A 23,233-nucleotide genomic window follows, 5' to 3' on the forward strand; every position below is an offset into this window, starting at 1 on the left:
AGACTCGCTTATCATATTTTTTCAAGTTATGATAAGGGTGGGCATCGATTGATAATACCTGGCTTTATCAATAACCGAGGTCTTAAATATTTAAGTTAAAAAGCTGAACTTATTGATATCCAGACATTTCTTGTAGCAATTAAATTGAAAATGTGATGGCATATTATAAAATATTTATAAGACATAATTCTAATTTCTCACTAGTGAACAGTTTATTTATTAAAAAAATAAAAAAGATAAATCAGATATCATTACTGATCGCATAAAATCAACTAGCAAGTATTCTGAATATAAAATCTCAATGGTCAAATATAAGGTTCAAAATACTTTTATACCGTCATATCATAAGAAATGGGTGGATATTAATTCGTAGAGTTAAAAGTAAATTCATGCAAAAGTATACAGATTTTTTGCAGAGAGAGATTATTGTGCAGTTACCTGAGCTGAAAAATGTTAGTTCGCAAGTGGAATATAATTTATCACCTGACAAAAAGATAAGAAAATCATCAAAGAGAGGTCATCCATGAAAAAGCTACGAAGAAGGGTATACATCTACTCAAAGATTGCGAGTGCTACAACAAGCTTCTAACCATAGTAGTGATGAACTCTCAAAGGCTCTAAAACTGAAAAACTTACAAAATAATCAGCAAGTAACAGATGGATAAAACAGTGATCTAATTGTCAGTAAACCAGACATTAATCATGTAGCGGCAATGTGTATAGATTTGGAATCGACGACAAGGAAATATGAAAAATTGAGGATTTACAATGAATGTTGGGGCTATAACTCTCACCTTAATTATGTGAAAGTTGTGGAGGCAGAGAGTCTTTGTCACCCAAAGAATATTACAATTACCGAATACGAATACTGGCAATTCAGAAAAAGTATTTTTTGAAAACTTTAAAATAACAGTTAAGGCAACTGGTGTGGATGAAACTTTGATATAAAGAATGCAAACCATTATGCAAATATTAACCTGCAATAAGAGGGTTGAGTCTGAAAATTTCAAAGATTATGCTTAACTTACTTAAAGATTATTCAAAGATTATAATTACATACGGCTAACCTTTTTCTCGCATTATACCTTTAGTATAAAATGCCCCCATCTATCCATGAAATTTTTCTACATAGCAGTAAAATTATAAATCATTTTGACTTACCTATTGGTTGCTTTACAGAGGAACCTTTCAAATGCAACAATAAGATTTTTAGAAAAGATGGTTCAGAAAAAAGTAGAATGATCAATAGACTGTCTTTGAATACTGATATTATACATTATTTATTAGTAGTATCAGATTCCTTAATGAGGTTTGAACGTGTAAAAGCAGAACGAAAATCTAAAGAGTTAATAAAGGTAAAGGAAGAAGTAAAAAAAATGTTAAAACTTGAAAATGTTTGATAACCTTTAGGTAAACGATACAATTATAATATATTAACATTAAATATTGCAAAAAGTACTTACCTATACATTTTATCCATATTTTGTTTTTATTTATTAAAAAAACAAAAATATTTATCAAGTAACAATTTTTGATAACATCTTTTTACTTTTTACAAGTACTTATGTAACGTATCATGGATCAAATGTATTATAAACATAGTAATTTTTTATGAATGGAATAATGTTTTTTACAAACATAACAGTTTTTTAAAATTCATCAGTATTTATTAAAGAGACATGTGAAAACGCGATCCGTTCTTAAGGTATACAAGTTTCAAGAATATATTTTTAACTGTAAAAAGATGTCACGTTTTTAGAAAAGGTGTCTAATTTACACTACCTACTAGAATTTTTTCATTTATCTATAAAAACTGTATTTACCAATTAAAAATACATTTTTGAAATTACATTTAAATTTTTAACAAATTAATTTTTTCTAACAATGTTCGTAAATAAAATAGCAACTTATATGACATTTACATTCCATTCATTGTTTCTGTAAAGCATATTCTAAAACTAAAGAGTTAATTTTAAGGTTAAATATACTACTGCAAAAGCCCAAAAATATTTTAAAACTAATTTAATTAATTAAAAAAACATGTCACATTGTTCCATCAAAATCGATCAAGAATTTACTAAGATATTTCGAATGAAGACAAATGCTGAGTTTTTCAGGTTATGTTGAGCCTCAATCAATCTGAATGTCCTCTTTCTTTCCGAGTAAGAAGCTCATATGTTTATATTACTTGAAATTTCATGTCAAAAATCGAAGATATTTTTATTCATCTTAAAGCAACCAAAAATTCTTATTTTACATCTGACAGTATTTTTTTAAGGATATGTTGCATTTAATCAAAGAAGTAGCAGTAGCCTATAAATTAAACTTTCTCTTAAAAACAAAAAAAAATGGTCAAAATCTGTTAAAGTTAAAAGAGCAGGCAGATTTTTCAATTAAATAAGTGCTAATAGGTTAAATATAAAATTTTTTGAGGTTATGTTGATCTTAGTTGGATCAGCATGGCTTCTTCATATCTCAGTGAAAAGCCTTTAAGGTCATGCGTGACCTTCATGTCTACCATCACAAATATTTTTTATCATTTTAAAGCGATTAATTATTATTATTATTATTATTATTAATATTATTATTATTATTATTTTTATTAATATTATTATTATGTAGGGCTTACATCAACAATAAAACACCACTTGGTTTGTTCTTGAGCAAATTTTTTAAAAAATATTTATATACTTGTCAATGTTTCGTCTCGTCATGGAGACCTTGTTAAGACTCTCACTTTTTAACGTAAAAACCTCACACACTATAGACCAACAGTTTTATTTTATACACAAAGCATGTTATAGGCGAGAACTATTTCGATCATAAACTTTATGTAGACTGTTCATACTGATCGATAAACAGGTAATCATTGACGTGACAAAATATTGACAAATATATCAATATTTGAAAAAACTTTTGCTCAAGAAAAACCAAGAGGTGTTTGATTGTTGATGTAAACCCTAAATAATGTTGAAGTTATCAAAAAACGAGCAAGCGAAAGTTCCGAGGGAGTTATTCTTTCTATTACTATTATTGTACGGCTCATAGAATTTTTTTGTTACGTTGCAGATTTTGGAAAAAGTAGCAGTTGCCTGTTGAAGCATATTTTTTCCCCTTTTATTTAAAAAGAATAATGGTAAGAATCAGCTAATATGTGGGGTGCAGGCATATTCTTGAAACAAAAAAGTGCTTTTCTTCTTACTGTGGGACGTCTTATCGGCCACAACTGTGCGACCACGGCCAAGTGTCATCTGCTCAGACAGTAGTTCTTATCTTTATAATTAGCCACATGTACATACAAAAATATATGTATAACGACATCAGTTAATCATGATGCCTAGATGTCGTATTTTTACTCGAAGTCTTGGGTGAGGTTAAATTATATTTAGTCAACGCATTATTGGCTCCGTGCATACCCCGTGCTTCCCTCCTTGCATACCCCTAACCCATGTCATGTGTTATCGAAGCAAATAGTACCCGTGGCAGCCACTATCGACACCATACCCCCGATTCCATAAAAATTCGTGTTAAAGTGACAGCCAGCGCCAGTCCTCCCCTCCAACTTTATACATGAAGACGATAAGATTGAATTGCAGCATAGCTAAATGGATTTTTTATTTAGCATACCACAGTGATGAATTACTGCAATCGCCAATGTCAAGTTCTTGTGCCAAGTACGTGATCACAAATTACTACATCAAGCCTGCAGTAAAGATAAAATTGTATTTGTATGGCTTATAACTGTCATTGTGCATGCAAAACTTTAGTTGTAAATATTTAACAAGAGACGGTCACCCGTATTTATTCAGTGTGTCACTAACAAAGATTGCTCGGTAAGATGGTAATTCCATGGTACAAATGAAAATGCAACATATATTAACTTGAATGAATGCTTCGATTACATATGAGATGGTGGCACACTATGCAGGTGACGATCCCGAAAGTTGAGGCTTGCTGTCACAAATACATTTTTTCATCAACTAGATACGCGCTACTCAACAGCTCACGATAAGGGAACTTAGGAATACTTTATGTTCTTCAGATAAGGCGAATAGGAAAGACTATTTTAACTACACCAAGGTCTTTCTAGTGTTGTTCTCGACGGTGTTATCGACTGCATGGGTGCTCTTGTGTTCGTATAGCATGGAGGCTCGACCTCAGCAACCCTCAGTATTCCGTCACTCGAGAGTCTGCCAATACCATGCTATGCTGCTTCAGTATCGAGCTCGCAACGAGCTCAAGTGTCTGTATGTGCCCTGGCGCGAAGGCGCACTGTCTTCTTTACGTAGTGTTAGTTTTACGATGGCAAAAAGGGTTTTCCCACCTCTCTGCTATATCTTAAAAGAGTGATAGGGAGACGTCTTGTCAACGGCAACTGCGCAACCGTGGCCAAGTGTCGTCTACTCAGACAGTACTCCTTATCTTTATAATAAGCCGTATGTACGTTCAAAAATATATGTATACTGACATCAGCTCATTATGCTTATCCGTATTTTTTTATTTAAATGTATTATTTACTCAGGAAACCACAGTAATGAGTTCCATTAATTGCCAATGTCAATTTCTTGTGCCAAGCACGTAGTCACGCATCTTTAGATCAAGCCTGTAGAAAGGATGAAATTTTATGTGAATAGTTTATAACTGTTATTGTGCATGCAAAACCTTATTTGCAAGGCTCACCTGCAGTTATTCAGTGTGTCACTAACAAAGTTTGCAGAATTATTAGGTACTTTAATAGTTCTTTTGTATATCTCAAGGCTATGTATTAAGGCTAGCGCTCCGTTCATGTCATTTTACTTCTCTGACAATACAAATACAGACAACAAGTATTTATTTTATTACAAGGAATATTATTAAAGAAAAACAAAGATATTCAAACTGAGGACAGCCATTAAGCAAAAAAATTTGTGTTTGACGAACGTACGAATAAGGGCCTAGAATTTCAACAGCAGTGGCTTTAAATCTCGGTAAAATTGTATATCTTTATTTTTACTTTAACACAACTTTGGTTCGGAGTACGAAGCTTTTTCCAGAATATTTAGCAAATTATCACTAAGAATATTGAGAAATTTTCTCTTGAACTGAGAGTTGTTGATGCGATTGTACCGAGACGTAAAGCCACTGCTGTTGATAGCCACTGCTGCTCATAAAACAAGAAAAATCGTAATATCTCGACGGAGAAGCAAGATAGGCCAAAAATACCGATTTTTTACGGGCATCCTAAAGGGGAAATAACATATCGAGACGCACAAATAGAGGTGTCATTTGTTGTGATTACATAACCTCAAATTCGTATTTGAGGTCTATCTTTATGAAATTGGAGTTATCAATTACGAAAAAAATTGCAGTATACTTTAAACATTAATGCAGATGTGCGCGAAGAAATTTAAAGTGTTTTCATGACAATATAACCTCAGAAAATTAGAAAAAATACCGTATCTCGAAAGAGAAGCAACATAAGTCGGAAATACCAATTTTCATCGGTTTACTAAAGGGGAAAAAACAATAGAAGCGTACAATTTGGTTTGATGAAAACATGATTTTCAGCCATTTAAAATACGAAATTTTTTTAACTTGTTTAATGTTATTGAAAGAAATTTATTTATTCAACTCGTAGCCATAACACATATGATTGCTTCTCATATAATTTTCTGTATAAAATGAGTTCAATATTTGATACTTGAAGTTTCACTTCTATCGTGGGTCCCACGACCCATTTTTTTTTTTTTTATTTCATGCCGTCAATTACAAATAATTTTTCCTTATCAATAAGTTAAAAAGTTACAGTACGCGTCCTCAGATTGTGTCATAATGGCTGAAATATCAAAAAAATAAGATTTTGACCAACAAGTCAAAATGTATTTTTTTGTCAAAGCCACTGAGAGAACTGTTATTAGCCTGATTAAAAGTGTTCAAGAAAACTTTATAAAAATAGTCGTTTTTTGCGCTCGTAAAATTACATAAAATACAATAACGTGTTCAAGTGGACGTTTCTCATGTCTATTTTTTAACAGCACAAGATTAATTATAAGTAGAGCCATTTTTTTGCTATTAATTAAAAAATTTATATATTATCTTATCTTCATTATTTAACCCGACAAATTTTTAGTAAGCAAGGGAAATGAAAATAACACATGTGCATGCAGGATAACCGAACAAAAAATAATTTTGTCTGAAAAAAATCAAAAACTGCTAACCATACTAGAAAGTAGACAGACTGCAAATCTAAAGAAATATCTAAATAAGACGAAAAAAGAGATATTATCAGTAAATGCATTTTGATAAATCTACGTTTGTCTATATTTGATTTTTTTAATGCACGTTTGCATCATACATGCGACAAGAGACTGACTTAACTGTTACTAGTATCAAAATATGAAATGCAGATGCACTCTTCACGTATTTCACACAAACATCTAGCGCTTTTGATCACTTTACAAATAGTTACAGATTTACAACTATTTTTAATTAAAGCTTTAATAAGTTAATTTTATTAACATATTATGTGGATTGTTGGCTCATGATTGTTATACTGTTTAGTACTTAGTTACAATAATCCTTAATGTTTAAAACTAGTAATGTACTTGAAAATGGACAGTCTTGTTCATTTCTTATTGCCTGACTATTTTTGTACAGGATCCAAAATCGTTCTCAATAGTATTGCTAAAGTGAACTTTTTTTTCTACTTACAATATTCAAAAAACATGAGAAAGATGGAGCTTCGCAGGAATAACGACGTAAAAGTTTTTTTTTCCTATTGTATACCTCCTCTTTTTATCTACTATCATTACTCTTGTCATATATTCATGTCGGACGCAAACGGTGTTACACCGTCACAGCGATGAGTCGTATGAGTTATGAGATTTCTTTCTGTTTTTTATTAGTTGTTTTTCGAAGTATTTCTTAATATCTTACACGTATCAAATTTTAAATAATAGAATAAACAGTTCTTCGAAATGTTAATCATTTCTTTTTTTTTTTTTTTGTTTTTTTTTTTTCTAAACAGAATCTGAAACAGTTTATAATTAAGTTATTTAAACAGAGTTTTATTCTTGTCATCTTTCATTTTAAAATGGTTTCATAACTATGTTATATATTTGGCAACTTTAAAAAAAGACACATAGAGAGTTTTTAACAATATAGTCAGTCGTTAAATAATCACGGTCACCTAGCATCATGTGCCTGTAAATGGTTTGGTGCATCGGCATACGTAAACTTCAGCTTATAAGCTTCAGCAACTAAAATATTGATATCTGAGTCCGACCAGTTTTGGGTAGGAAGGTTTTGCAGCATCAACATCAAACCCTAATAGAAGGTTTTTTGTTAATTAGAAATTTTTTAATATTATACGATGGATAGATTTCTATCTTATAAATAAACAATTTTGTAAATTTACTTGAAAATCAGGTTGAAGAATTAAATGTCTTCGCCATCGCAGGAGAAAGGCTGCACAAACGTACAATTGAAAGGATGCAAAATGATCTGATTCCGCTAAATATGTATCCCATAGTCGTATAGTACAGTGTAATGGAATTTCTCTCGTAAGTAAATTATTCATCCAACGAAATGAAAATTGCAGGTAGTCAATACCGTGTTGTTGTAAGTGTTGGTGAAGAGGTGCTATCAGGTAAAAAATTAATATTTTTATTTGGTACAATAAACGTTTTTGTAGTAATTGCTTGGCCTTTTATTAACAATCCTACCATCGATTCGTTGAATGAGTTCTTTTAACTGGTTCACTTTGTGCTGAATACCTAGTTGAGCAAAAATATAATTATCTTGAATTCCGTCAAGAAATTTTGATAAACACCAAAAACTATCCGCTTCTATAATATTACGCTGTCGTTTTGACAAAGACGCAACATCATAATTTTCGATATCCTGCCATTCTGAAACTGGAATTGCTTCTTGGAGAAATACCAAAAAAAATGGTGTAACCAAATCATTCATGCCCTGAAACAGTTAGAAATTATTTAATTATATAGTATTATTAATTATAGAGGTTCTAGCGTGATTTCTAAAGCAATAAAGACGACCTCAAAAAGGGTTCTTAACAAATAGCATTAACTATGTGTTTAGTAGTTTAGAAAATGTATAAAAGTAAACAATTTATTTTATCTGCTAATCTGGCAGATAACTATTACAAAAAAGCGTATGAAAATAAATTTTGATATAACGTATTAGGGTAAGTTTTTTAAAGCTTAGTGAAATAGTTAACGAATTAATCATATCACATCTACTATTAGGAAGTTCAGGTTCTGTAAGGACCTACATTAGAAGCTTATCAAGCCTCATTTTTTTAAAAATTGTTCTTTCTAACCTTATCTTAACAGCTGTACAAATCAATATTGTTAACAGCTCTTAAAAGGCTTGTGAAATTCGTAAATATTTGGATTGGTACAAGGGTCTCCTTAATTTATGTGAAACTTTTAGTAAAGACTCAAAAATAAAGAAAAAATTTCATGTACGTTTTTTACGCAACAGTAGTCATCAGGAAGAAAGTAGCATCATCAAGCTCTGATTTGGGCTGCACTATGTCTATGTTATAACAAAAGGTAACGATTTAATTGCAATTACCATTATTATTCTAATTTTTAAGCATGGTTCTTAATTGTTGAATTACTTTGTTTCTAAACAGTTTATAAGACTAAAATGTACATACTTATGAAACATTTTATCTTTTGTAACATAATTATGTTCTTATTTATGAAACTTTTCTAAAAACATAAATATAGCATAATATTTTACAATCTAAGTTTTTCGACGTTTGTACAACACTATTGTGCTCAATAGAAATAATTTTAAAGTTCATTTGTTCATTATAATATTATAAATTACTCATTAAAGTTTGGCACCATAACATGTACAGTTCTCAAGATAGGTTATGTTCAACTTTGTCTCTATTTACGGAATTATCATTAAAATTGGTTATTCATCGTACGTATACTGAGACTTTTCTTGTGAATTCATAAAAATAAATGAAATATACAACTACCACAATTTATTTATCAAATATGTTGTATAAAAAATACATGAATTTTCATGTTCCATAAACAGGAACACGCTCCACGATTACAGGTTTTACGGATAAATTTGCATGTGATTGTCCATGCATGCACGCATTTGACGACACATCAGGATATTTTATTTCGATATTTACCTAATTTTGCTATGCATTATTCTCTGTGTAGATATAGAGTTGTTACCAGTAATGATAAGCTGCAGTAACTATTACTGTATTCATATGCATACATGCATGAATGCGTCGGCTGAATAATGAGTTACTGTATTATATGTATTGTATAAAGGCCAGCTTGGCGAGCTGCTCACCAGCTAGCCAGCAGCCGCACTGTACTGTACATGTATGAGCATAATTTACAGCCACTGAAGGTGGGAGAAAGAGAGTACGTGAGAATGTCACAGAATCATATTACTTTTCAGAAAGTCACTCCCTAAGCCGAGATCCCAAACTTCCCATAAAGCTTCGCTTTAATGATAAGAAATGGTGGAATTACTGTTTTGTTTTGTGCCAATTGCCAATTAAATTCATAAAGTCACATTTAAATAAGAAATAAAATTTATTTTATATGTAAAAGTTTTCATTAATTTATTTGTTCATTTACTCCCATACTAAAAGTGTATTGTGAAAAGTTTGAATAAGTCACTCGATTTGCGTCATTTCGTAGTATTATTCAAAATCGGAGTTTTTTTTGTTATGATCTAAGTTTACTTAAGTGATGTTTATTGAATAATATACTACAATTGTTGGTATAAAATAGCTGTTGCTTATCAGAGTAATGGTGATAGCCACTTAAAAAAGACTGCTTGGTTATGTAGTAATTTATTTTTTTGTAAAAATTATTTATTTGATATATATTTACAGTACTTTCATACATTTCTAAATCGATAATTGCTTTAAAGAAGTTGATTCAGACATCACCATCTGTGGAGTAGACTATGTGGGATACCACTTGTCTAACTATCCACTTGGATAAATTGTAGTAATAATTAATGTTTATCAATTAGTCCAGTTTATTCAATGTATTTAATTTTTTTCGTATAATCAGTTTATTAAAAAAAAAAGGGCTTATTAATTAACAAATCTGCCTTAGCAATAATAATATAATAACTCTTAAGTTATTCAATGTTTTCAACGTATTTTGGTCATAGTCGTAGCTTAATCACTTCTTCCTTATTATTTAAATTATTTATTGAATTTTTCTTTAAAAAAAGAAACAACGCGCTCTGACACTTACCGCAAGGTGGTGAGAAAAGAGTATCTTCTTTTTTTTAGTATTTTTATTGTACAGTTCATTACATTTTCGACGATTCATCTTGATACTGATAAAAAAAAAGAAAAAAAGTGCTGTGGACAGGAATCGAAGAGTACCCGGCTGTGAGTTATGCACTAGCAAGTAAGTCCACTGAACCATCGCTGATACGACCAGTATTAGTCATAAGCTGTATTTAAGTTGTCAAAAATGGGTAGAGCTTAAATTCAAGACTAGGTAGGAGGCTTTTTTCGGAATTATAGAAAAAAATGAGGCAATCGTGAATATTTATTAATGTGTAGAAAAGCAGCTACTGAAAATATTTTTTTCTGAGTTTTAGAAAAGTAATTTAATCATGTAAAAAACAAAGTTACCAAATAAAAAATTTATAATTAATAATGTATTATCGAACCTAAGTATTTAACAAACAGTAAAAAATATCAAAATTATGGATAAGTTACGAATCATACCATAACAAGAAGAAGTTTATCTATATTTAAAATCGCTTGTAGCTGAGTGTATAAAATACGTGGCTAGTGTTCAAAAGATCGCTGGTTCCATTCTTGAAAAACGTGTTTTTTTTTTGTTTTTTCAGGATAATTACGTGTAGAATGAAGAATCAAAAAAAAATAAAAAAAATGGGTCGTGGGACCCACGATAGAAGTGAAACTTCAAGTATCAAATATTGAACTCATTTTATACAGAAAATTATATGAGAAGCAATCATATGTGTTATGGCTACGAGTTGAATAAATAAATTTCTTTTAATAAAATTAAACAAGTTAAAAAAATTTCGTATTTTAAATGGCTGAAAATCATGTTTTCATCAAACCAAATTGTACGCTTCTATTGTTTTTTCCCCTTTAGTAAACCGATGAAAATTGGTATTTCCGACTTATGTTGCTTCTCTTTCGAGATACGGTATTTTTTCTAATTTTCTGAGGTTATATTGTCATGAAAACACTTTAAATTTCTTCGCGCACATCTGCATTAATGTTTAAAGTATACTGCAATTTTTTTCGTAATTGATAACTCCAATTTCATAAAGATAGACCTCAAATACGAATTTGAGGTTATGTAATCACAACAAATGACACCTCTATTTGTGCGTCTCGATATGTTATTTCCCCTTTAGGATGCCCGTAAAAAATCGGTATTTTTGGCCTATCTTGCTTCTCCGTCGAGATATCACGATTTTTCTTGTTTTATGAGCAGCAGTGGCTATCAACAGCAGTGGCTTTACGTCTCGGTACAATCGCATCAACAACTCTCAGTTCAAGAGAAAATTTCTCAATATTCTTAGTGATAATTTGCTAAATATTCTGGAAAAAGCTTCGTACTCCGAACCAAAGTTGTGTTAAAGTAAAAATAAAGATATACAATTGTACCGAGATTTAAAGCCACTGCTGTTGAAATTCTAGGCCCTTATTCGTACGTTCGTCAAACACAAAATTGCTTCTCCGTCAAGATATGACGACTTTTTTTATTTCATGAGGTTATATTGTTATAAAAACACTTTAAATTAATTTGTGGACATTTCTATTAATTTTCAAGGTATACGATAAGTTTTTTGCAATTTATAACTCATGTGTCAGAAAAGTACAACTAAAATACGAATTTAAGGTTATTTAATAACAAATAATACCTCATTACACACACACACACACACACACACACACATATATATATATATATATATATATACGTAAAAATTTGAGCATGTAGTAGCAAGGGGAGCGAGGCAGAGAGAAAGGCCGTCCCACGTCCCACTCTACGCGTATATGCACTGCTCTGGTGGCAAAGGGGACGAGGCAGAGAGAGAGAGAGCGGCTGGAGTGGTGGGGGGCTCAGAAATTTCGTGTCGCTCGAAAAAATTCACAACGTGCCATAAGAAGTTTTACTTAAAAATGTTATTTCTTTGTTTATGCACTTTGGTGGTGTGGTTTATTGCGGTAGGGTTGGCAAGGTAAAATAAAAAATAAACTTTCGTAACACATTTTCTTAAGGTCTCTTATCTGAAATCTTCAGTTTTAAGAATCTCAAACTAAAATTTTACGTATGTTTTTACAATATTAATATAAAAGACTCTTCTTTTAAGTAAGAGTAAGGGGAGTTGGTGCACGGATCGCGCAGGGGGCGAAGCTCCACTAGTGTTTATACATATCAATATACGCTAATGTATATATACCCTCAATAACAAGAGAAAAATCATGTACATGAACTTTAGGCTTTGTGACACGGTTTTTCATGGTACAGAAGATTATAGTATTCATTTTTTGGAAAATTCTGTGCGAGCAAGAACTTTTACTGCCTTTTTAAACCAGCTTCTCGTTTTAATTATGTACAGCATTAAGTGTCTTTTTTGTAAGAAATCTGTCTTGATAATTAAACTAGACTTTATTCAACAACAAAATCCAATTATAAAAAAGTGACGCTAATAATGTAGTTTTCCACTGAAAAATATGTAAATAGATTCCCTTGTATTCGAGTTAAAATAAAACATAACTATGAAATTTTATGGTCATAGTTTTTCATCTTGTATTAAATATTATACATAACATTAAAAATATAATACATCACTATACATTATAAATAATCCATTAATCAGACATCAGTCATTTTTTTATAGTCCGGTAGTGAAAATTAATCGAACTTTTTAAATATTTTAGCTCATAACTTCTTTTCTGTTGGTCTGATTGAAACAAACATTACAGCAAAATTGTGTGTGATAAAATTTTTTATCGATTAAGATTTTTTCGATTATTTAAAAATTTGTTTTTTGTACTGTCTGGTTGCAAAAAAGCGTGAAATTTTCTGTTTTGAAAATTAATTTTAATGAATTTATAGTCTTTTTATTTATTGATAAAAATGATTGAAAATTTGGTATTAGGTACCTATTATAACCATATTTAACCATGCACAAGATTTTTGTTTATTTTAAAATATGACATCACAACTAAATTCTTAATTTAAAAATTCATTAGCTCGCTCAAAGTGTAAAAATAAGTTAGACCCAAAATTTCTACGGCATTTTATTAAGAATATAAAAAACATCAGTGCTATAGAAATTTTTTTTTTTTAACTTTAACTTCTTTTTCTAACAATAATTTTTGCAATTAAATAAATGCTTACAACTTCGTTAATTTTAGGTACAGTAAAACGCAATTAATTTCTTACAAAAATAAATAGTTTTCTACGTTTAAAAAAAAAAATGATTTCAATACCATGCTCTTGGAAAATGTTATAAACAAATAAGCGTTTTTTACGACTGTTCAATAATTTTTGAATTTATCAATTAGAAAAAGTTTTCATAAAAAAATGATTTGTAAATCAATATTGTATTAAATATATCATAAAATCGATATTTTTTCATTTTACTCTTTCCAGGCATGACCGTTGGTGCATTAATGCATGTCATTTATTACTTACCTACCACTCACAGACGTTAAAGTTTAAGTACTTATTGATTATTGAATTATATATTCAGCCGTATGTGTAAAAACAATTTGTAAATAATAGCAGTAGACTACCTGTAAAACAAAAGAAGATATTTTCTTGTCTTAAAATTTAATAATTATTGAACAATCGTAAAAAACGCTAATTTGATTATAACATTTGTTGAATCACAATTAAAGCCAACGCTTTTGTTAGATAAAAATATTTTTTCCAATAATTAGACTATATTTGTAAGCGATTAAAACGATTTCCTTCCAGGTGGCAGAAATTTTCTTATTCACCATTTTTTTCGTGCTTTAACTACCGCGCTACAAGGAAATGACTGTGATGTCTGATGAACAAATTATTTATGATATTCTTAATGTTATGTATAATATTAATCGTAAGATGATAAACTATCAACATAAAATTTCATACTAACGTTTTTTTTAACTCGAATACAATAGAAGCTTTTTGCATATTTTTCAGTTGAAAACTACATTATTAGCGTCACTTTCTGAATAATTGAGTTATGTTGTGGAATAAAGTCTAGTTTAATTATCAAGACCAATTTCTTACAAAAAAGACACTTCCATCCAGAGGATTTCGTTTATTTTTAATTCGTTTCGGTTTAGTTAAATTAAAACATTTACATGATTTATTCTTCAATTAAAAATTCGTTTATAAAAGAGCTTAATCATCTTTATTGTAAAAAAATATTTTGCAGTATTTTTTAATAGTTATTTTGTATCTTATTACCTTGAATATTTATCGTGATTGAAAAACCACGCAAAAAATTGTCTACATCAACTAAAAACCTAAAAGTAGTTGCTTCTTTAAAAGTATTATAGATTTGAGAATCAAGATTGATTTCACCCTTTGCGGTTGCAGTATCTTTAAACGTTTGGTATTGAGTTTTTTTTTTTTTTTCAATCACTTCAGCTAATCAACAAATTACAAAGTATGACAAACATCAGCTGTTATTTTGAGTTAAATGAAAATGAAGCCACACATCCCACCAGCAATTGGTGCCTTCCTCGCTCCTGTACTATCACTGTATACAACAAAAATTGGGAAACAGCCTTTCTTGCTTCTTTTCTTCCATTGTCAATAATTATAACAGTACGTTAAAAACGTGATTATTTATAAATATAAATAAGCAAATAGATGTAATATGAAATTAATCGTTGGTAACATTTATTTATATTGAGATAATAAAGTCAGTTACTATCTAAAAGGAGGTAATAACTAATATGAAGGTAAATAACAACATAATTTTTATAGTTTTCATTTTTTTTTTTTTTTTTTTTTTTTTTTTTTTTTTTTTTTTTTTTTTTTTCACTTTAATCACAAATTTCCTAATATTATTAACAAAGATCACATATTGCTTATTACTACAATTCATGTATTAATGTACCTGATTTTGAAACGAACTCTGTATCATTATTATAAAGATTGCTGCATTTATAATTATGTTGCTACCACCACTATTACTGTTACAGCTATTATTATTACTTCTAAAACTATTATCATTACATATTTTTGCTACTAAAGCTGCTACTACTACTACTACTACTAAAAAAAAGAAAAAAAAAAAAAAAAAAAAACTACTACTACTACTGCTACTGCTACTGCTACTGCTACTGCTACTGTTACTGCTACTGCTACTGTTACTGCTACTGCTACTGCTACTGCTACTGCTACTGCTACTGCTACTGCTACTGCTACTATTACTACTACTGCTAATACTACTACTACTACTACTACTACTACTACTACTACTACTACTACTACTACTACTACTACTACTACTACTACTACGATTACTACTACTACTACTACTACTACTACTACTACTTCTACTACTACTACTACTACTAATACTACTACTACTACAACTACTACTACTACTACTACTACTACTACTACTACTACTACTACTACTACTACTACTACTACTACTACTACTACTACTACTCCCGGGTGGGGTTTTCGCTAGTTTCTCCATACCAGGCGCTTCCCCGGGTGGCGGATAGGGGCATCCTCTTGAAATAAGAGGTGACGATGGGCAGCTGGGGTGGCTCTCTGTGGTGTTCTTTCCGAATACTTATTTCTAGAAAAAAGGGTAGTGCTGGCCTTCGCGGGTCAGTACGACACTAAAAAGATGCCACAATGAAAAACGTCAATGCAAAACAAGTACCCCAGGCGGTAACCTCTCTGAGGGAATCCGCCGGCAGTTCCGATCCGGTGAAAGCCCGGGTGACTGACGCAGGCCCCACGGATTCTGGGGGGGGGGGGCACAAAGACTTGTCTCATGGCCAACAGGGACTGCTAAATGTTCTATGGCCTTTTCTTACAGACAAAAGACGAAGAGGAAGCCTGTTGAGCATAGGCACTAACGACATCGAAGACAGCAACGTGTCGTTATTTAGCCACCAGACCCAGGAAGAGCTTGCCTATCTAGAAGAAGATGGTGCTAAGCTCAGAGTTAAGCGACAGCAATTGGCTGATAAAGTCCAATCAGCAACATAAGATATTACGGAGACGCTACAATTAATCAACGATAAGTACGGCAACACAGCGAACGCTGTTAAGAATGGGCTAAAAGCCGCGCTTAAACACCTTTAAGAGGCAGAGGTGCTAAGAAAAGGCTTTTTTTATGAAGAAGAAGTGTATGCAAACGCTTGGAAGTCGTCATTTAAATCCATGCAGTGTAGGGAACAAGGGCGAGATAAGTTCCAACGGCAGGTACAGAAAAGAACCCTGAACACTGCCCTAAAGGAAATAAAACGAAGGAAAAGAAACAGGAGCCCATGGGACAGCCCTGAAAAACGCCAGCAAACCATGCTTCCAAAGAAGAAGAAAACAGGCAGTGGCAAACAAGAAGAAATTCTCCCGAACTAAAAAATAAGCCAAAAGAAAAAAGTGGATGCGACAACAACAGTAGTAGTTAAGATGGCCAAAGGGCAGACCTTTGCAAAGGTGCTGAGGACGATGAAGGCAAACTTTGACCCTGATAAGGCTTAAGTGGCAGTCCAAAGTGTTGTCACTACAAAAAAAGGAGACATACTTAATAAGGCCAAAGGTGTAGAGAATGCTTCTGCATTCTCACAGCAAATTTAAAAGTCGGTAGCCGGACAGGGTAATGTCAAAATGAGTAACAAAAAAGTGACATTAGAGGTCCGAGACCTGGATGCCATTGTAGAGAAAGATGAGGTCAAAGAGGCTTTCGTTAGGACTTTTGGACTTAAGAGCCAGGAGCCAGAAGTAGCTTTCTTGAAGCCAAATGCCAGAGGACAGAGGCTGGTGTTAATAAAGGTGGACAAAGCAACTGCCAGACAAGTAGAAAAGGAAGGCAGGTTACGAGTTGGCTTTGTAAGCTGCCGAATTCGAAGAAGAATCGAAGTAACAAGATGTTACAAATGCCTGGGATATGGACACGTCTCAGGCAACTGTAGAGAAGAAAACAGATCCAAGCTTTGCTTCCGGTGTGGAAGCTCAAACCACCGAAAGAAAGAGTGTCCAGGCCCAGCACGGTGCTTTCTTTGCCCAACAACGGACAACACGCACGAAGCAGGCAGCGAGAGCTGCCCTTTATTTAGAAGAGCCTCAAAAGAGACCAGGGATAAGGCCAAAGCAGGATCAAAATGAGGCAAAAAAGCCTTGAGTTGAAAGACAGGCTTGTGTAGACCTACGCTGTGCTGGGTACTTTTTACCTATCAGCAAGGGAAAGCATTAAGCTTACAGTGGTACTGGCTAGGTAGGCGGCCTACTATGAAGTGCTAGACAAAGTGCTGGTCCTCAGGGACACCGAGTCCTTTTCAGGACTCGAGAGCATCAGCACCTCTAGCAAACGGTGGCGAGTTAACTCGTTAATGCTGTGAGACGCGATGGTCTCTCTGGTGGCTCCACACTGAAGTAATGCCAACGCGGTTCCGGGATGGATCAAAAGCCATGTTGCAGGGGGGGGTCTTAGTGGGTATGGGTGGTCTAATAAAAAAAAATCCATTGAGTCCCACACTACCACTGTCCCTGCGGTGTACCTCAATGCATTTCCCCTCCCTCCACAGAAAGAAAAAAAAAAAAAAAAAAAAAAAAAAAAAAAAAACTATTACCACGGCTATTGTTATTTTTATAATTATTTTTGTTGTTATTATCATCATTATTATTAATAATTTGATTATTATTATGATTATTGTTATTATTATTATTAGTATTATTACTATCATTAGTGTTACTTTTATTATTATTTTTGTTATCACTGTTATTATAACTACCACTACCACCACTACTAGATGATTGTTACCTTCAATATTATTAATATTTTTTTTTTACTACAACTACCGGTATGGCTATTAATACAACAATCATAATTTATTTATTTCTACATTTAAATTATTTTTACTATAATGATTATTGTTATTATTATTATTATTATTATCATAATTATTTTTGTTATTATTATTATTATCACCATCTTCATTGCTACAGTTATTATCATTATTGCTGTCGTTACTGGTAATATACTGCTCGCTCTTTTTCAACCTCATCCTTTATCCCCTCAGTCAAGGCCCTCTTACTTTTTTTGCCTTTCATACGTTACCCAACTTCCAATAACACGTTAATTTAGGTACTTATTGTACTAAGTAACGAATAAAAAGAAAGTGAAATCTGTATCGAAATCTTTGATATTTTCTGCTGTCGTACTCAAGACCAGTATTTTCGAAATACTTGAGCTGCTTGTCTTTGTGAAAAGGAGGGAGTGATTTTATCTGCTTACATGTTTTTTTCCACTGTCTGGCGAGAGTGAGTGGCGTTGGGTTCTATTACCCTCACGTACCTCACCGACTCGCATCGCGGCCTAGTTGCATCCATCCAAACACTACCCGAGAGAAATAAGTAAAGATTTTGAGCAATAAGCAAAAGCTTAGTCAAAACCTTACGGATTACGCTGACGTAACACTTCGTTTTATCTACCCATTGCAATATTTTTCTTCGCCCTTTTTTTCCAAAATTTTTTAGTTTGTTATTGGAAATGTAATATACTCTGGAATAATTACATACTTAGTTATTTTTTCAAAATAATCATATTAGTTAAGTTTCAACCAAGCTACTAGTTGCAGATGATAGTCTCACAAATTTTTCGAAAATTTTTTTGTTGTACATAAGTTTCTTTTATTTTCCAAGGTCGGCAGCTCAATGAGCAACTGTACGACTTCTAGCCCAAACTGAAAATTCTTGTATTTCCTAAGCTAATTTTATTAAACTCATGTATCAAGCATCAATATAACTTCTTATTTTATTAGATATTTCTGTTCCTTCGTCTTTCAATGTTTCAATTTTAATGTATGCTATGTCACTACGTCTATAAATGGAGTCGTAAATATATTTGATGCATTGAATTAATGCACAAAGTTCAACATTAATATACAGATATAATATTTATATTTCATGATTTAAATTTAATCATGGAGTCTAACCATTTAGTTCTCTACTTAAATTTTATTTTTTGTCAAAATTTTGTAAATATGTTCATCAGATATGTTGTTCTTTCTTTTATATTGCGGGTGATCGTTTGTTCGGAAAGTAGTTTGCAATGAAGTATGTTTGTAAAAGATTTTGGAAAATTTTTGGTACACTTCCGATTGAAATAAAACATGAGAAGACTGCGTTGTGTAGAGGACCGTGAAGCATGTATTTAATAACTAATTTTGTAAGTTTCGCATTACTCAACAAAATTTTCGCAGAAATAAGTGTATCAATTTGTTCAGGTGTAATTTTTTTTTTCAACAAGATATAGAGTTACTTAATAGTGTGTATGAGGTAGACCACGTTTCTGTCACTCAATTGTATAAACGTACGCCAATGCTTTACAAAAAAAATGAGTTTTAACATCATCTATAAAAGATAGTAATTTAAAATAAAATAATCTAAATGTAATTTTTGGAATATTATTCGGTGTCGTGTTTTTTGGGAATGCGGATTAAACTTTCTTTAATTTTTTTTATGCATGATAATATGTTACTACTATAAATAATTCTGGTCCACCACATTTTCTCACAACAGCTATTGTATCCTGTTAGCGCTTCGGCAGATATCTTGGACTTTCGATACATTTAGATGGCAACTGAAAGGGATTTCTAATTTTTTCTTTTGTTTCACAATTTTTAGAAATATAAGATGCTTTATTAGTGGTTGCATCTAAAACCCTTAATAAATTTTTTTTAAACTTGGCCGATTATAATTTAAATGATTAAATTGAATGTATTCATACAAGATATAAAAGGTATAAAAAGTTGTTGAGTCAATTTCTCTACATATCATAATGGACTAAAATCTTCGTTATCTGATCTGTAAGATAGTCTGTATCTATAATATTAAAACTGAATTAAGTTATCACTTTTTGTCAAGTAACTTTTAGTGCAACCAGTACTTTAGTTTAAATCTTCTAGAGCAACAAAAAATGAACTTACCATGCGATTAATAAAATAATATTGTTTACTTGAAAATGTTTTTTTAGGATAGGTATCTTAGGGTGTACACGAAAATCAAAGTTTCTCGGAAGTCCCGAGTTTGAAACTGTATCAGCAACACATCCTGCTGTTAATGGCTTAGTGTACGTATGTTTTTGTTACCTTTGCTTCGTAAAAAAAATCATTTTATATTTTGGTAAATTTGTCTACGTATAGAATTGGATGTCAATGTTAGTACTTTTTGGATATTGGATTTTTCTTGATAATTATTGTTAAAGTTTCGATATGTTCTTTGATAACATTGCTACAACTCCACACTGCCCCCCCCCCTCTACCGAAATCTCCCACAAACCCTCGTTGGCCCCTAATGCCTGACCACAAAATAAGGTAAAATTCCGTTGTTTTTCTCTGAAAGACCATTTTAATTTTATGATATTCTACGTAACATACATACATCTAACAGCACAATAAATATTAATCGAATAACTCGACTGGCTCTGTAATGTTAAATCATAAAAATGGCCCTTCCTAATGGGGCAGTACGTCCACGGTTTGCATTATTGTATAATTCAGTGTTATTTATTTCATGCATGCACTAGTATTATACAATACAAAAACAAATAAAAAATTGAAATTTCTTACATAGTTCATTACCAATGTTATCAAAAAAAAGCTTAGCGCACCAAAATCTATGTTCTTGTATGAATTAAAATCAAATCATTATAAATCAATGTATGATTTTACTCCTAGTTATATAAATAAATACATTATAAATTACCAGTAGGGTATCTGGGTAAAAACAATACAAGTAATAAAAAGAAAAACGGTATATGCATACACTCACAAGGTTATTAGTATACACACATATGTTACCAGTAAATTGTATTCACTAACACTTATAAATGCATTATTTAGTTTATTTTTTAAGTTAACATCTGATTGTAGTTGTTAATAAAATAATATGCGCACAAGTATGTGTATGACTAGGTGTCAGAGTCTACGAAAGTTAGTAGAGTATCAGTATGATTTCACAAAAAATGGTGTGGTGGAATGTAGAAGTTACCGTTGAGGGTTTATAAGAAATTTTGCATGAGGCAAGAAGGAGCATGTGGGAGGTACTGAAGGGCTGTGAAATTGATGGCGTAGTAGAGGATCTGAACATAAAGTAAGCTAAGTATAAAGAAGGAGGAAATGACAGAATTTTACGTTTCTTGTACGGGGGGGGGGGCGTTGGGCGCCAATAGGGATATGTTGAAAGGGTTACAAAGGATTTGTGGAAGGCTTTGTCGAGTTTTGAGGGGTTTGTGTAGATAGTGCCTTACACAAACAACTATGTAATATAGGTGAGTATGTATATATACATAAATGTATGCACTATACGTTACTTTTTGAAGTATAACATCATACAGAGCTGTATAATATGGTTCCCAAGAGTGAGTTATATTTATAAGGTGGAATTTCAACAGTTTCAGCCATTTTTTAACCATGAAAAATTAAAGCACTTCGTTATATGATGTTATTAACAAAAAAAAAAAAAAAAAAAATTGACGCACCAAGACCTTAATACTTACCAATAAAAATTTTTAACATTGTTTCATAAGACGTTTTCATTTAATTAAATTTTAAAGGTTATTAATTATGTAATGTTACATATATTATTGGTAAGTATAAAGTTTATGTATTTGCAGCCTGGGTGATACAGACAATAGATAAACCAATTTTCAATTCTAAAAGAACTTTCCCTCCATAATAAAAAATTTATTTTGAAGAGCAAATTTTTATTTAAAAAATACGAACAAATGTTTCCAAAATAAAGTAGTATTTTTGAATATTAACATAGCAAGTCTTGTAAAAAATTTTGGCAAAGTAAAAGACAACAATTAAATTGTGGCAAGCGTGAAAAAATTTTTTGTACCCGATCTAAGTCTGGATAATGATAAATTAAAGCAACTATTAGAAGGATAATGATTTTAGATATCAAATTCAATATTAGAATAATCTTTTCTTTCTTGCATTATTTGGTGTCAATGTCGTAAGTAAAAAAAAAAGGCTATTTATAATTTTAAAATTCAAGGTCAAGCTTGTCCCATGTTACCTCAATTTTTTATAACAATTCTTATAATCTTTTTTACAGTATTTTATATTCATATACAGTAACTTTACTTTATAGAGCAAAACGTTCGCCAAAATAGCTTGTTTTTATAAATTTTTGTGTTTTGTGTATAACATTTTTATTAGGATCTGTTTTATTTGTAGACACTTTTTTTTCTTGAACTATCATGTTTTACTCTCATTTTACTATTTGTGACACTGCAAACTTTTTGTTTTTTATTAAAAATGTATGTATTATCTTTCAACTTTTTTTAAGATTATAATAATTTTTTCCCATAATTTTCTTTGGTTTTTTCTTAATTCTGACATTATAACGTTGTAATAAAACATAATGCCCACTGTTATTATTCACAAAAAAAAGTGTTAAATCCAAATTATTTGAAATATTCCTAGTACAATAAGTGAAATTTACATTTTCATATTTTGTTGTTACAAAATTATCATAAATTTTAACAAAACTTTTTAATTTAACTTCTGTTTCAAAAATTCTATTTCTAGTTGTAAAAATATTTTTTTGCAATATACGTTGCTATTTGAAGTATGAAATCACTTGTTGAAGCACCCCTACTGACCTCTCACTTCCTTTCCACTGCCCCTCTACGATTTATCTTGTCCCAAACTGCCACCCACCACATGTTATTTTTGTGTGTCAGTCCACTTCCATTGTCAGTCTGGATTTTTTTTTTTTATCAATTTACTATACAATACGACCTTAAGTCCTTCTTCTTGGTTTAGAAAACATTTGTTCATACTTTTTTAAATAAAAATCATCACCATAACATCACTAATAATCCAAAACTCAGCAGAGCCTTCCACAAATCCTTTGTAACCCTTTCTACATACCCCTGATGCCACCCAACGCCCCCCCCCCTACAAGAAACGTAAAATTCTGATGTCTCCTCCTTTTTTTTATTTAGCTTACTTTTCGTTCAGATCCCCTAC

At 31.4% G+C, this 23,233-nt stretch overlaps 1 protein-coding gene across 2 annotated transcripts in view; it reads right to left on the reverse strand.

The window, feature by feature from the left end:
* Window positions 1–7,031: 7,031 nt before the first annotated feature.
* The window catches only part of Tbc1d22 (TBC1 domain family member 22), a 177,177-nt gene continuing 160,975 nt past the window's right edge, over window positions 7,032–23,233 (reverse strand). For both annotated transcript variants that reach the window (XM_089595840.1, XM_089595846.1), the window contains 3 exons: window positions 7,704–7,953; window positions 7,397–7,620; window positions 7,032–7,305 (listed from right to left, as the gene is read on the reverse strand). In XM_089595840.1, the coding sequence (XP_089451966.1) occupies window positions 7,165–7,305; window positions 7,397–7,620; window positions 7,704–7,953 (615 nt within the window). In that variant the 3' untranslated portion in view covers window positions 7,032–7,164. The remainder of the gene's footprint in view (window positions 7,306–7,396; window positions 7,621–7,703; window positions 7,954–23,233) is intronic.

This window comes from Copidosoma floridanum, unplaced genomic scaffold (assembly GCF_036245765.1).
Source record: "Copidosoma floridanum isolate Cflo_tuat_1 unplaced genomic scaffold, Cflo_Japanese_pri ptg000004l, whole genome shotgun sequence".
Classification (NCBI taxonomy): domain Eukaryota; kingdom Metazoa; phylum Arthropoda; class Insecta; order Hymenoptera; family Encyrtidae; genus Copidosoma; species Copidosoma floridanum.